This window comes from Phalacrocorax aristotelis, chromosome 5 (assembly GCF_949628215.1).
Source record: "Phalacrocorax aristotelis chromosome 5, bGulAri2.1, whole genome shotgun sequence".
Lineage (NCBI taxonomy): Eukaryota > Metazoa > Chordata > Aves > Suliformes > Phalacrocoracidae > Phalacrocorax > Phalacrocorax aristotelis.
The window spans coordinates 18,470,556-18,485,057 of NC_134280.1; the positions used below are offsets into that span (position 1 = coordinate 18,470,556).

At 63.9% G+C, this 14,502-nt stretch overlaps 1 protein-coding gene across 1 annotated transcript; it reads right to left on the minus strand.

The window, feature by feature from the left end:
- Positions 1-260: 260 nt before the first annotated feature.
- IHH (Indian hedgehog signaling molecule) lies at positions 261-14,021 on the minus strand. Its single transcript, XM_075093214.1, has 3 exons — positions 11,550-14,021; positions 5,696-5,957; positions 261-2,497 (listed from the first exon to the last, which is right to left on the minus strand). Exons 1-3 carry the CDS (start codon positions 11,850-11,852, stop codon positions 1,836-1,838), a joined length of 1,227 nt encoding a protein of 408 aa, XP_074949315.1. The 5' UTR covers positions 11,853-14,021; the 3' UTR covers positions 261-1,835.
- Between the last annotated feature and the right edge of the window lie 481 nt (positions 14,022-14,502).

Here is a 14,502-nt window from a genome sequence, read left to right on the forward strand (position 1 = left end):
GCCCTAGTTTTCAGGTGGCCCCGATGATAGCTTGGTCCCATGTAGGTTGGGTCACTCCCACAGCCTCTGGCTGCCCACCTCCCCTGGGTACGGGGGAGCAGGGAGGGAGAGCTCACCCTTGCTGGTGCGGGGCACCAGAGTGGCCAAATCTTGCTCCTAGAAAAGGGCAAGATGCCCTCTAGCCCTGCCTGCCCTGTTTATGATGGCAGTAAGCACCCTAGATCTCTGCCTGCCCTTCCCACACCAGAGCTCGGAGTGCCTGCCTGGGAGATGATGGATTTATTGGGCTGTGTCCCCGACCAGGAAAGGTACATCCAGTGAAGAGACAAAGACACCCCTGCCATTGGCCGTGTTCACACTCTCTCATTTTGCCCTGGACAGCAATCACCATAAAAACTGTGCTTTAAAATATTCTTTAAATAATTTTTGCTTTTTGTTTTTTAAAAAAAAATCACCCCCCACCCAAAGAGCTTTACCCCCCCGCCCGCTCCCATCTCACCCTGTACGTGCCCACGCTGCCTCCCATCTATGGTACATACAAAGAGCAGATAAATAAATAAAGACGTGTGATGCTGCAGGGGGGATGCGGCTCACAGCTCCACCCAGCCCCCTCACCTCTGCTAACGTGGAGCTAGGGGAGGCTGAGGCTTTAGCTAGGATTTTGTGGGGGGACTGTGGCTGCAGCTCTGACGGGGCTCCCACCAGGTCCCGGGAGCAGGTGAGCAGCAATGAGTTACCCTGAGGGTTTGGGGTGCTGGGGGGTCGGGGAGGTCAGGCCAGGCAGGGTCTGGAGCTTGGGGAGTTTTTTTAGCTTTGGGGTGGGAAAGGCATGGCTTTGGGCTGAGCCAGCTCAGAGTGGGATGCTGGGAAGGCCAGGAAGTGAGCACTTTCTCCCCAGCCACTTCCCTTCCCATCTTCAGCAGGCTGGGGCTGCAGCCCCAGCTCTCCCCACCCCTGCTCCCACCCCTGCATGCCCATGACTGGCTGGCACTCACACCCTCCTGCCCACACACCTGCCTCCGCGGTTTCCTCTTGCAAGCCTGAGCTGTCACAGCGTCCCCACAGGCATCCCAGGCCAGGTGTCTATGGTGCTGGCTTTGAGCAGAGCCCAGGGTCCCACTCCCCAGTCCCTCACTCTAGCAACACTTGTGTCACCAGGTCAGGGGTCTCATGCCAGAGCCATGCCACTTCCTCCAGCCCTGCCCATGCTTGGGCACCCGAGGCTTACAGGGGATGGTTTTGGGTGCCCCCTGCACCCGCAGTCAGGGCTAAGGGCAAGGCACAGTCCCAGTACCTGGGTCACCCTCCTCCCATTTGCCTTGTCCCAGGAGTGGGAATGGCATCGCCCACCCTCCTGCCTGGCCTGCCCAGCAAAGGGCCCTGGGGCCCCTCTCCCAAAGCCTCCCACCTGGTGCAGGCAGGCTGGGAGCCCTGTGGGAGCAGCCTGCAGCCAGGGACTCTCTCCTCTCCCCGCTCCCCCTTGTCTATCAGACTCTGTCATTTGCTAATTCTGCACACACACACACAAAACACACACACACACACAAATAGCAGCATGTGGATCCAGCTGGGGGAACCCCCATGTCTGGGGGGGGGACCCTTCATGCCTCCCCCCTGCCCCCAGGAACAGAGAGTGAGGAGGGGGTGGTGGGCATGGAGGAGGCACACCAGGGAGCACTGGTGCCCCACAACAGACAGGTGACTATGCCCCGAGCAGGCAGGGCTGGAGGCAGCTCCCCATGGGCACCCAGCTATGGGAGAGGGTGCTGGCCCCGGTGAGCCGCCCTGCAGCCACCACCTCTGCCAGCAGCGCCGGCTGTGGCTGGGGCGTACCCTCAGCTATCTGCCTGGGGTACCCCCAGTGGGTGGAAGCTGTCAGGGGGCAGAAGCAGCCTACCCAGGCGGTAGAGCAGCCCCGAGTACCAGTGCACGCCATCCCCCTGAGCCCCTGGCCACCCCACCAGGCTGTGGTAAAGCCGGAGTGGCCAGAAGGCCAGCTGTGCCAGATGTTGCTCCTGCACCAGGGCGAAGCACGAGGCCACCATGCCATCCACCACCAGCGTCCCATGGCGCGTCAGCGGGGCGTAGGCTCCCACGTCCCTCTGGTTCCGCACCCCCACCACCTCGGCGGGCTGCAAGCCACCCCCCCCCGCCACCACCAGCACGAAATGTCCAGGGCGCACGCGACTGGCAAAGGTGGGACGGAAGCGGGCAGCAGGCACCGAGGCATTCTCAGCCACGAAGAGCAGGTGGGTGGGAGTCAGGGCCAGGCGCCGGGGTGGCTCCCGTGTCTCAATGACATGGAAGGAAGTGAGGGCACGGGGCTCCTTGTCCAGGAAAGCCAAGAAGTCGCTGTAGGTGGGCCTGCCCGCCCCATCCATTGCCAGCACCCGCTGGCCTGGGCGCAGTGCCCACAACGGTGTCCGGGCACCATCCTCCAGCGTCGCCAGCGCCCACCCGGGGAAGCAGCCCCCTGTCTTCGCAGCGGCCGAGTGCTCTGCACGGGGAGAGAGAGGACAGGAGGGTTACCCATCTGCCAGACCCCCGGCATCACCCTTCCACGATGTACAGAGACCCTCCCAAGCTGCCCAGCTTTGCCCACCTGGGGATGACCCTGCTGGCATCACCAATGTGCATGTGTCCCCTACACACCCCCCCCGTCCACTAATCCAGCCTCCCTGGGTGCCTGCTCCCCCAGCTACCATGTCAGTGGGGGTGGCACTTGGGGCTTAAGCTGTGCATGGCAGCACCTGCTCCCCACTGTGGCATCAGTGAGCTGGGACTGCTGTGCAGATCCAGGTCCTAAAACATGCCTGACCAGGGAAGCGGGGCACAGCCACAGCCCTGAATGAGCAAAGCAGTGCCAGGGGGCACCCAAAGCTTGAAAGATGGGAGGCTGAGGAGCGGAGCACCTGGTCACACTTTGCATACCCACAGCATCCTGATCCCCTGCAGCCCTGGGCCTGGGTACCACCAGGGAAGATGCTACAAGGAACAGTGCAGGCTACAGCACCCTCCCCCCAGCACTGCAGCACCCTCCACCCTGCACTGTAGCCCTCCTCCCTTCTCCTGCCTGCTTGCCCCGTGCTCCCTGCACCACTGATGCTGGCTGAACCCCTCTCAGAGCTGCAGGGAGATGTCATAACCTGTGGCTATCATCAGGCAAATGCCACCAGCCTCCTGGGCATGGCTTCACTAGCAGTTGTCACAGTGTAAAGCACCCAAACTCTCTGGGGCTTGTCCCCTGGGGTGGTCCTACCCCTCCCCAGATGAAAAGATACAGCAGTCACTCAGTGTTGCTAGGGGCCCACCCAGCCAGACCTTGGCATCAGGGGCTCAGCGCTAGCAGGGGAACCCTGGCTTCCCAAGGAACAGTGCTCAGCTCCCACAGCAGCCCTGATCCCCCACGCCTGAGCAACCCGTCTTAGTGTCTATATGACGCCCTCCCACCATCTGTCAGTTGCAGCTTATCTAGGGTCCTGCTCCTGGCCCTGCATGGTCCCAGATTCGAGCCCTCAGTCCCCCTTGGGACCTTTTCCCAGTTCCCCCATCAAATCCCTGAGTGTCCCCACCCAGATGGCACTGTCCCCCTTCCCTCCCCAGCTTTGGGCAGACGAAATCCCAGCCCCCAGGCCCATGAAGAGAGGCATCCATCTCTGGGACAGAATCCTTTTATTGCTCAGACAAGGTGCAGCATCTACCCCATGCCTGCCCTGGAGGCCAGGTCCCAAATCCTGCACCCTGCTTCCCTAGGCAGGCAGCAGAGCTGTGGGGAGGGGCTGGCAGGAAGGCGAGAGGGGCACCTAGCAGAAGCAGGGGGCACAGGTGCTGGGCAGGAAGGGGTGTGCAGGTGCAGGGGGGGACCCGAGGAGACACAATACATACAACAGGCCACGCGGCCATCCGTACAAAAATAAAAACCATTTACTTAGAGGCAGGGGCAGCCCGGCTGCCCTGTGTACACAGCTCTGGGAGGGGTCAGGGTATGAACCCCACAGCCTCCACCATGTGCCCCCAGGCTCCCCATGGCCTCGGGTATAAATACGGGGGACCCAGAGCCCTGGAAAGCTGCTGTGGAGCAAGGGGGCTGTGACCAGCCTCCAGAAGCCCTCCCAGGAGCCCTGATCTGCTGCTTGGGTAACAGCATCACTCTTCGGTGCGTCCAGGGGAGCATCCCAGGATTCAAGAGCCTCTGTCCTTCTCCAGGGGCACAGCCCCACTCCTCTGGCCAGCCCCAAGGCTCTGGGGTCATGGTCCTTGCTTCGGAGCCTGGCCCCACTCCTCTGGCCAGCCCCACATAGCACACTGGGGCGTGGGAGCCCGGGTCCTTCGCCCACACTTTGTCCCTCTTCTTCGGGGGCGCGTCGCTCCCTCTCTGCGGTGCGGTTGCCCCACCTCCATCGCTGGCCGGCGTTGCGCCCGTCCTGGCATCGGCACGGGGGAGCGGGTCAGCGCGGGGGGGCAGGCTGGCGTCTGGGGGTGTCAGGCCGCTGGCCACGGGCTACGGCGGTAGGACAGGCAGAGCGCGGTGGGAGCCGAGCCCGGGGACCAGCGATGCCGGGCAGCGCTGGTGTACCAGCCCCGGCAGCACCGTGGCACGGTGGGCACATGTGTGGGCACGTGTGTGCAGCCACAGCCCTCTCCCGGTGCGTGTGCACGCATGTGGAAGTGCTCTGGGTGCGGGCACAGTTCTCCAGCACGGCAGCCGTGTGCCAGTACGGTGTATGTGTGCTTGCAGCCGCTGAGGCTGCCTCTGCGCCCACGCAAGCCCACTCACAGGCAGAGCCATTCCCAGCCTGTCGCGACATGGGCACAGATGCACCCGAGCAGCAACACCGCCTTCTCGTTGGGGAGTGGCCTGCCCCGGGGCTGAGCGCGGCCCTGCGTGGCCGGTGCCGTGCGTGGGCCACTGCTGCCCTCTGCCGCACGCAGCGGGTGCGGCCGCCCCGGCGGGAGCTGCGCGGGGCCCGGGGCTGTAGCGTCCCGCGCAGGGCAGCTTCTCCCCGGGCTGCGGGGGGCCTTGCGACTCACGCAATCCCGTCCCGGCCACGGGCAGGGCGTGAAACCAGCCGTCCCCCCCTCACTGCACCGCACGGGGGGAAGCAAACACCACCAGCGACGACAGGACCCCTCACTCCGGTCCAGCTGCCTCTGCCCCTAGCGCCCCCCCAGCTCTGCTCCCCTCCGCAGAAGACGCAGCACAGCAGAGAGCTGATCCCAGGGCACCCCGGCCCGCCCCTGCCTGGGTGGCCCTGGCCCTGGCCCTGGCCAGATGCTGCTGTGGCAGCGGGAGCAGCCAGCAGTGGAGGAGGGCAGGGCTGGATGGTGCTGAGCGTGGGCAGCTGGATACTAAGGAACTGCATGGGCAGAGGCAGGGGAGGCGGGTGCGATGGGCAGACTGGGGGACAGAGGACAGGCTACGGGAGAATGGGACATGTCGTGGTAAAAGGATGGGGGTAGAGAGGGTGGGTCAGGATGCAGGTCCGAGGGAGCTAGAAGGGGAATTTGCCCCATGGCACTGCTGGCCACAGGTGTGTGACTCACTCCCCACCTGACTGTCCACCCCAGACAGGGAAATCAGGCTGTGAGAGCCAGCACCCCCCGGGAGCACCCCACCCACCCAGCCAGGCTCCCCGGGAATGCTGCAAACAGGGGGCTGGCCCCCCACCCTTCTCACTGCTCCCCCTGGCCTTACCTGACTTGACGGAGCAGTGGATGTGCGCCTTGGACTCATAGTAGACCCAGTCGAAGCCAGCCTCCACGGCCAGGCGAGCCAGCATGCCGTACTTATTGCGGTCCCGGTCTGAGGTCGTGATGTCCACAGCTCGGCCCTCGTAATGTAGCGACTCCTCCGAGTGGTGCCCATCCTCATCCCAGCCCTCTGTCACCCGCAGCTTCACCCCTGGCCACTGATTCATGACGGAGATGGCCAGGGAGTTCAAGCGGTCCTTGCAGCGCTGCGGGCAGAAGGGCAGAGTCAGTAAAAGCTTTTGGAGGGGGGAGTTAGCTGCCTGGTTGGCAGGTTCTACCCCACCATTCTTCCACGAAACCCCTCTGGGTCCCCAGACCCTTTGGGGGCTGGTCCAGCAGAGGAAGATGTGAGAACATGAGGTGCCTTGTCCATCCTATGCTCTTCAGATTCCCCACAGTGCCTGATACAGCATCTCCCAAGGGTGTGTACCTTATGGGGTACCTATCTCCTCTTCCATTTCTCCCCTGTTCCTGGCTTATTGGGCAGGACAGCCTGGGCTGGGGTGAAACACCCTCTCTGCTCACAGGACACCTGCTCTGTGCTAGCGCTGACCCAGGGCAGGAGGAGGAGGAAAAGAGGAGGATGCAGGAGCTAAGACCCTACTGCCTCCTGGTTGGGAGATCCCCAGCACTGTCCCCAGGCTCAGATGAAACAACCTGCCCAGTCCTCAGCACAGCTTTACTTAGTATCACACAAGGACATGGCAGTGGGGAGCCTCATAGCTTCATCCAGCCTTTGCTCACACGGGAAGTGCCAAACCTGCCCAACAGGACTGAGGCCCTGTGCACTTGGCTGCAAAAGTACAGCCTGCACTTCTGGTCCCTTCCCCTGGTGCAAAAGGGATGGAGGAAAGCTAGAAAAGGTGTAGGAAAAGCAATATGGGAGCTTCTGCACAAAACCAGGTGAATGGACTAGGACTGTGCAGCCTGGAAAGGAAATGCTGGGGGTCCTGGTGCATTCATGGTCATGCATTCATGGTCATGCATAAGGCTGGCCTTGGAAGCATCGAATGAAACGACTGGGAAGCAGCCTAAAATCCAGCCACCGTGAGGGACGTTTTTGCATGATGCCCAGCTCAGTGCTGGAACTCCCCACCACAAGGTGTCATGGGTCCTGAGATACAGTCACAGCAAGCATGAGCCAGGGCTATAAAACCAGATGCTGGCTACACCCCTGGCCTCAGAAATGCTCCAGCACTGTTTCTGCAGGGAGCTGCCCCCCAAAAAACGTGGGCCCTCACCTTACCCCCAAGCACCTGTTCCCATCCCAGGAAGGTGGGGGCTGCTGCTCTCAGGGAAACCCGCTTGTGCTTGGCAGGGTCCAGGTCCCAGGAAGAGCAGTGCCAGGCAGGCCTTTGCCCGCATGGGGTGGGGGAGCACCTCTGCCCTCGTCCCACGGCTCCCTGGGTGTGGGGAGATAAGCCAGGAAGGTGTTGGACAAACAGTTGCCAGGTGAGGGGAGGAGGAAGAGGGAGGGGAGCGACTTTTGTCCCCATCTAACACTACTGTGGTGCCACTTGGCACGTGGCACAAGCAGCTCCCAAGGTCTCCGGCCTCATGGGGACCCCACAAAGAAGGACAGCAAGGGAGTTTGGGGCCAGAGGCAGGCAGGGAGCCCCCGATGACCCCCTGCATCCCCAGGCCATCACTCCAGGTGTCCCCTTGCCACTCCCATGCCAGCACCCCACTCTGGGCACCCCTCCTGCTCTCACTGACAGCCCTTCTGTCCTCCAGAGGCACCCTGCCTGCACACAAACACCGAGACCCTCCAGCCCCTGTCCACCCACCAGGGACACTGCCTGCCACTAGCCCTTGGGGCAGGGCCACCCTTTCCTAGCGGGACCCACTTGGACTGCCTCGTCCGCTGCATGTGCCTTTCCCAGCGCAGCCCCAGCCCGAGGGTCCCACCTTCCCCCCCCTGCCCGGGCGAGCGCCCAGCTGCCTGCCTGCCTGCCCGGCCGGCGGGGCACGCAGCGGCAGGCCGGGCCCCGGAGCACCCTGCGCCCGGGCTGCCGAGGCAGGCGGCTCTGCCTGTGCCTTTGGTGGCCAGCAGGTGTCAGAGCACGGGCAGGGAGAGGGCAGGGACCGTCAGGGAGCAGGTACCGAGGGGCAGGGACCGGCAGGGAGTGGGGAGTGATGGGCAGGGCAGCAGCAGGCAAGGAGCAGGCATGGATGGGCAGAGAACAGGCAACTCTAAGCAGGAAGCAGACAGGGATGAGCAATGATAAGCAGGGAGCAGGCAGTGATTGGCAAGGGCAAGCAGGTGGGGATGGGCAGGGAGCAGGCACAGGAGGCAGCCAGGGATGGGCAAGGAGCAGGCAGCAATAGGCAAGGACTAGGTAGGAATGGGCACTGTCTGCCGAGGGGCTTTGCTGTCTGGACAGGTATGCAGGGATGAAGACACCTGTGGCCATGGGCTGTCCACAGGCTCTGTGCTTGCTGGGGGCTTCAGGGAGAGCCCACCTCCTCCCCACACATGGCCCAGAGGGGCTACAGCATCCTGGGGGACCAGGGGGACCATGCTTGCCTGTGTGACATGGCCCTCCTCCTGCCTGGGTGTGAACAAAAGGTCTAGCAAGGTGACAGCAAAGACATGGAAATGCCACCACGGCCCATGGGCCCTGCGGGGCCCAGGCTGGAGTGGGATGTTCAAGCTCAGCCATGTGGCACTGAGCCCTGGCCACAGCTCACCAGCCCCAGTGCTGTTCTAGTGTCCAGCCACAAGGCTGAAACCCATGTGACAGGCATATAGCAGGGTTTGGGGGGGAAGGCGGCTGGTGACAGCATGTGTGGGGGGCACAGTTTGTCCCTGTAGTGGCGCAGGTGACTGGGTACCCCCAGGCCACATGCAGGATGGGAGCCTGTGCCACCATGCTGAGCTGGGCGGCTCCATGCTGTCCCATGCACATCATTGTGGAGACCCTGGGTATGTGAGGCTGGGCTAAGCAGAGATGTTCTTTCCACTGACTAACACTGGCATCTCCCTTCTCGTATCCAGACAGGGAACACGGCCGTATCTTGTGGGGGAAGCCAAACCCCTTTTGGGAAGGCAGCAGGTCTGGAAGGAAGAGCACAGCTCCAAAATGTGACACAGCCAGCAGGGACCCCAGGGCCATCTCAGAAGAGGTATGCAGGACACTCAAGTGCAACCACAGCCTCAGCACAGGGGTTGTGGATGGAGCATGTTTGGCCATAGCTACCTCCATGCCCAGAGGCTGACCAAGAGAAGAGGGGTCCAGCTAGCACCTCCCCCTCCAAGTGAGGTTTCTCCCAAAGGAAGCCAAGAGGCCTATCCCAAGGTCTCCATGAACAATTCATCACCACTGCGAGGATGGTCTCTGTGCCAGTTGGGTCAACAGTGGCTGCAAAGGGTGATGGCTGGGGTAGGAAGAGGCTTGGGGTTGGGACTTAATGGGGGCAGGGGGCCCAGGACATTCCTGGGCCAGGCTGCTGGGGAGAGGTGAGGCAGGCTCTGCCTCCAGCCTTATCTCAGCACCTCCGAGTGGGACCAGCGAGAGCAAACACACTGGAATTCTTGAGGAAGATGAAACGATAAAGGAAAGGCGGGCAGAGAGCAGCACTACCCACCCCCCCAAGCAGGAGGCATCTTCCGGCTGCCTGGGACACCCAGACCCTTGGACTTGGGGAAAGAAAACAGGTTTGAAGTGAGTCAACAGCAGTAAAAGCCAGTGCACTGGGGGAAGGGACAAGAAGTTGGGTCAATGGCTTTTCCCAACCCATAGCAACACAGGGCATGCTGCCAGAGCCAGAGCCCCCACATCTGGGGGCATCTCCCACAGCCAGGGGCCACAGGACAAGCCCAGAGGGCTGTGGGATGGCAGTGAGCTACCAGAAGTCATGCCACCTTCATAACAATGGGGACAGTTCCCTGTAGAGCTGCCCAAGGCACCATGGTACCCATCTGTGCATGGACGTGTGGTGGCCAGGGACCCTGCTGGGGTAAAAGCCCTCACCTGGGCACCCCAGGAAGACCAGAGAGCTTCCAGGTACCCTGCCAACAAGGCAGCAGGACAGTGGGAGGTGTGGAACTGGCAGGTGGGACACTGAGCCCTCCCTCTCCCAGGGGTGCTGAGGGGCACTGACTGGGTTCAGGCAGGCAGTGGGAGCACTGTCAAGTGCAAACACAGCCAGAAGCACCCTCTTGCCTCCAGTTCAAGTCATACAATGTCAACCACTTCCTCAGTGCATGGAACAGCAGAACTCAATGCTTCCTCAGTATCCCTAAGGCTGTTCCCCAGGGGGTGCAAGCTCCAGCCCAGCCCCAGGGCTCCGTTGACCAGCAACCACGACTTGTGCAACTCCCCAAGGTGCTGCCTCGCAAGGGGTCTCGGTCCCTCTGCTGCAGTCCCCAACCTGAGAATCACCCTGGACCATGGCCCCTGCCCTAAGGGACCTGCCAGCAGGGCACGTGAGGTTGCAGAGCTGTCAAGCCAGAACCCAAGCCACTTCTCCTGTCGTTACCAACTCCTGGTCCAGAGACCGTGGCCAAAGCCCTGCTCAGCGCCTGCCTCCACAGCCATCCACGCTCACCCACCCGCCAGCCCCAGACCGAGGTGCGCAGTGGGCAGAGGGGCAGCCCCCGCTCCCCCCCGCCTCTCCCGGGAGCTCGCTCGGGCTGTAACCCAGTGCTGAGGCTGGTGGCCAGGTTTCTTAGCAAGGCCGTGCGGCTCCTTATCTGCATTCCTGAAACCCTCAGGCATTCTCCTGGCAATATTAAAACACAGAGTAACCTTCGTCCAGCATCACCCCCCGCCCCTTCCACCACCGTCCTCTGTCCCCCCCACCCCTCCTTCCCGCTGGCCCAGGGCACTTGTAGGCTGACTGCAACAGGGCATTTGCAACAACAGGTTGACGCCGTCCCCGAGTGCAGCAAGGTGAGGGCAGCCCCCGTTGGGCACCCTTCACCATCCCACCCGGAGACACGCAGGAAGGGGGCACTGGGGGACGGCACAGGGTTTCGCCAGCAGAGTGGGACAAGGACAGCGAGAGCACTTCTGGAGCCCAGCTGGCTGCTCTGTCCACTCCCCTCCCTGCCAGCACACCGGGCTCTGCTGTGCCTCCCGGCTCGCAGGCAGGCTGCCTGTTCAGCCAGCCGGGAGGCAGAGCAGAGGGGCAAGGGCAGGATGGGTGCAGCGGGGCAGGGTGCTGCCTGATGGGGGAACTGCGGGGGTGCTCCAGCAGGATGCTGCCGGACCGGGGACCGGCAGGGCAGGTTGCTACCAGGTTAGGGACAGAGTGGCACGGCTCGGGGGGCACCAGGGCAGGCTACTGCAAGCTCAGGGGACAGGAGAACGTGGGTTGGGGGACAGCAGGGCAGGGTGCTGCCAGGTCGGGAGGCGCAAGGACACACCTCTGGGTGCAACAGGCATGGGCGCCAGAGGTTCCGAGGGGCAGCGGGGCTGTCCCGGCGGGACAGGGTGCTGCCGTGCCGGGGGGCAGGGAGCTGCCGGCTTGCGGGGCAGCGCGCTGCCGGCTCCGGGAGTAGGGTGCTGCCGTATCAAGGCGCAGTGGGACGGGATGCTGCCCGCTCCGTCTCCGGCGCGCCCAACCCAGCCGAAGGGGCCGGGCTTTGCAGCGGCCGGCGAAGGGAGATGCCGGCGCTGCACAGCCGGCAGCCCGGGCCGGGCACTGGGATGCCCGGGGCGGGACAGGGAAGCCGCAGCACCGGGTCCTCCGCTGCTGCCCCGGGAAAGCGGGGCGCAGGGCGCTCCAGGGCGGCCCCAGTGCCCGCAGGTGCCCGGCGCGGGGGGGAGAAGCGGGCGGCGGCGGGGCCGTACCTGGGTCATGAGCCGGTCGGCGCCGGTGTTCTCCTCGTCCTTGAAGATGATGTCGGGGTTGTAGTTGGGCGTGAGCTCCTTGAAGCGTTCCGAGTTACGCGCGATCTTGCCCTCGTAGCGGCCGCTGGCCCCCAGCGTCTTCTCGGGGACGTTGGGGCTGAACTGCTTGTAGGCGAGCGGGATGAGCTTGCGGGGCGGGCGGCGGCGGCTGCCCACCACCCTGCCCGGCCCGCAGCCGCGCACGGCCGGCGCCAGCAGCAGCGCGCACCCGCTCAGCAGCAGCAGCAGCCGCGCCGGCTTCATGGCGCGCCCGGCGGCCCCGGGGCGGCCCGGGGGACCGGCGGCTCCGGGGGCCCCGCTAGGCTCGGCCGCCGCTCCCGCCGCCCGCCCCGGGGCTCCCCATGCGGCGCGCAGCCGGCGGGCAGGTGCCGGTGCCTGTGCCGGTGGCGGCGGCGGCGGCGGGGCGCGGCGGTTGCCCGGTGCGGGTGCGCTCCGGCTGCCCGGTGCAGCGGGGCCGGTGTCGGCCCTCTCTGAGCTGCCGTGGCCCGGCGGCTGCAATAAATAGCGAATGGCCGTTTGTTTTGGCAGGCGAGCGGCCGCTTGCGGGGCGCGGGGCTCGGCGCTGCCGGAGCCCCCCGCGGTTTGCGCCCCGGCGGTCAGCGCGGCGGGGCTGGAGCAGGAGCCGGAGCCGCCGCTGCCTCCGCTCCCCGGGCAGGAGTGAGAGGGGAAATTGAAGAGATCCGGGACCGGGAACCGCCAGGACCGCACCCTGCCCGTGTCCCAGCCTCCCAGCGCCCTCCCTCTCTCGCCTCCTCCCCGCGGAACCTGCCCCGGGCCGCCCGCAGCCTCCTCCCCCCGGCCGAGCCCCGCAGCCCACCCCGCCGGGGGTGCCTGCCGCCACCTGCCCCCCGGGACAGCCCCGCCACCGCCCCGAGGCGCTCCTGGCCCGCCGCACAGTCCCCCCGCCGCCCCGGGGCGTCCCGCGGGGCTCCCCCGCAGCAGCGTGGGCGCGGGGTAGCACCCCCGGGGCTCCGGCCCCCGCCGCGCCGCCTGCTCGCCAGGGGCCCGGGCCTGCGGGCGGGGATCAAACAGAGCAGGGAGGCAGCTGGTTGAAATTTAACCACAATATTCTCGCTCCCCATTGTTTCCAGGGAGGCCCGATATTTCCACAACAGGATTATGGCATCTGATTAACTCGCTGAGACAACAATGAGGGGCTGGGATGGGCTTCCCCTTCTAGCTGCCAAAAGGGGAAAGTAAATACAACACCCTGATTTCAGGAGCAAGGGCTTGCAGGGCCCCCTTGATTCTCCCCCAGCTGTGTGCCAGGGAGGGGTCCAGCACGGCTCTGCTTGCACCCCCTCTGGCTCCCTAGGACCTTCCCAGGTGAGGCAGAGCCTTGGGATGCCCCTGCACACACAACTCTCTCAGGCATGTCCGCTCGCCAGGTCTCTGGTGGGCACAGGGCATGGGTCACTCCTAGGGATACACAGAGAGGTCAGGCTGGAACAGCCTGGCCACAAGTCCTGCTCTGGCTGCAGAGCTGTGCTGGCCTCAGTGGGACCAAGCAACTTGGGCAAGAGGGATACAGGCTAGGGATCCAGAAGCACCCAGAGGCTTGGGATGCTGCTATCCAGAGGCCCCAGTGGACCATTTCCTTTGCAGGAGCTGCAGGCGAAGTGCAGCAGGCCAGAGGTGTCTCTGTCAGGTGTTTGTGCTCAGTAGCCATGCTCCATCAGGGTTTTCATACTGATGAGCTTCACAGAGCTTCTGTGAAGTCCTGCCACATCCTGCAGGATGGTGAGACTGTCCCACTGCTCCTGCACATGATGGAGCAAGAAGATCTGGCCAGCAGCCCTAGGCCACCCCACTTCCACATATGTTCAGCTGATCCTTCCAGTGGAGCACCCTTAAGTGCAGCAGCAGCAGAGAGAGCAGAGGGGATGTGTCACAGCACCGGTCCCCATCCTTGCCTCTGGCTTCTCAGGGCTGCAGAAAGGACACAGTTCTCTGTGCATCCCGGCCACAGGAAAACTGGAGCCCGGGCTAGGTCCACAGGGTCTCTTCCAGGCTGGTTTGTACTCCCAGCGAAGGAATGAGCCCAGCTCCCCACCTTGCTCATCACTGCCGTGAGGGAGCGGGGAACAGAATCATATGGGGTGGCCCTGGGTCTGGGGGTGCAGCACGTCCCCAGGCAGAAGCACTCTATGGCTGCCAGTGACCAAACCCAGACCTCTAAATAACCTCTGCAGCCTGCAGCATTCATGTCACATGCATCTGTCCCTGTCCCAGCAGCTCTGGCTGACAGCAGCCTTGCCCAGTCCTCACTGGTACAACATTCATGTCCCACAGAGGCCCAGGGCTGCAGACAGGGAGCTGGGTTTGACCCTGGCAGCAGTTCTTACCCATGCAGGGGCCCCGGCATCCAGCATCGGCTCTGGCCACAGCGAGCAGTGACAGTGTCCTGTCACTGGGTGCAGAGTCCGTCACCTCCCCATGCAGCAGGGACCTGCTGGGCTGGCCCAGCTCCTGCACTGGGCATGGGACACAGGAGAATGACTCCTGCTCATTAACAGCTCTGTGCTGATGAAGAGCCGCCCCCCAGGAACTGCCCCAGCTCCAAACACCCTCAGTCCTGCCCCAGTCTCTCCACACTGTGCTGGTGGCAGGGGTGGCTTTGCAGCTGGGAACACTGCCCCACGTCTCAGCAACCCCTTCCAGGCAGGCTGAGGTGGACTGTGGGAGCACCGCTGCCCACGGCATCAGCATTCCCAATGCCAACCCATGTCCCCGCCAGGCAAAGCCCGCTAGCACATGGGGCCAGGTGGGGCAGGAGTCCCAGGCACTATAGGGCAGCCAGGGCTGGGTGTGTGGGTAGGGAGCAGGAGGCTGCGACAGCATCTGTCTAACTAGGGGGTGAGGGGGGATTTATCCTCGGGGGGGAGGATTTTTG

Bases quoted from the DNA above. Each gene is read 5' to 3' on its own strand.
- IHH (XM_075093214.1), bottom strand. From the start codon at position 11,852: ATGAAGCCGGCGCGGCTGCTGCTGCTGCTGAGCGGGTGCGCGCTGCTG. The intron at 5,958-11,549 runs GTACGGCCCCGC...TTCTGCCCGCAG, and splicing joins CCGACCGGCTCATGACCCAG to CGCTGCAAGGACCGCTTGAA. The intron at 2,498-5,695 runs GTAAGGCCAGGG...CTCCCCGTGCAG, and splicing joins CCACTGCTCCGTCAAGTCAG to AGCACTCGGCCGCTGCGAAG.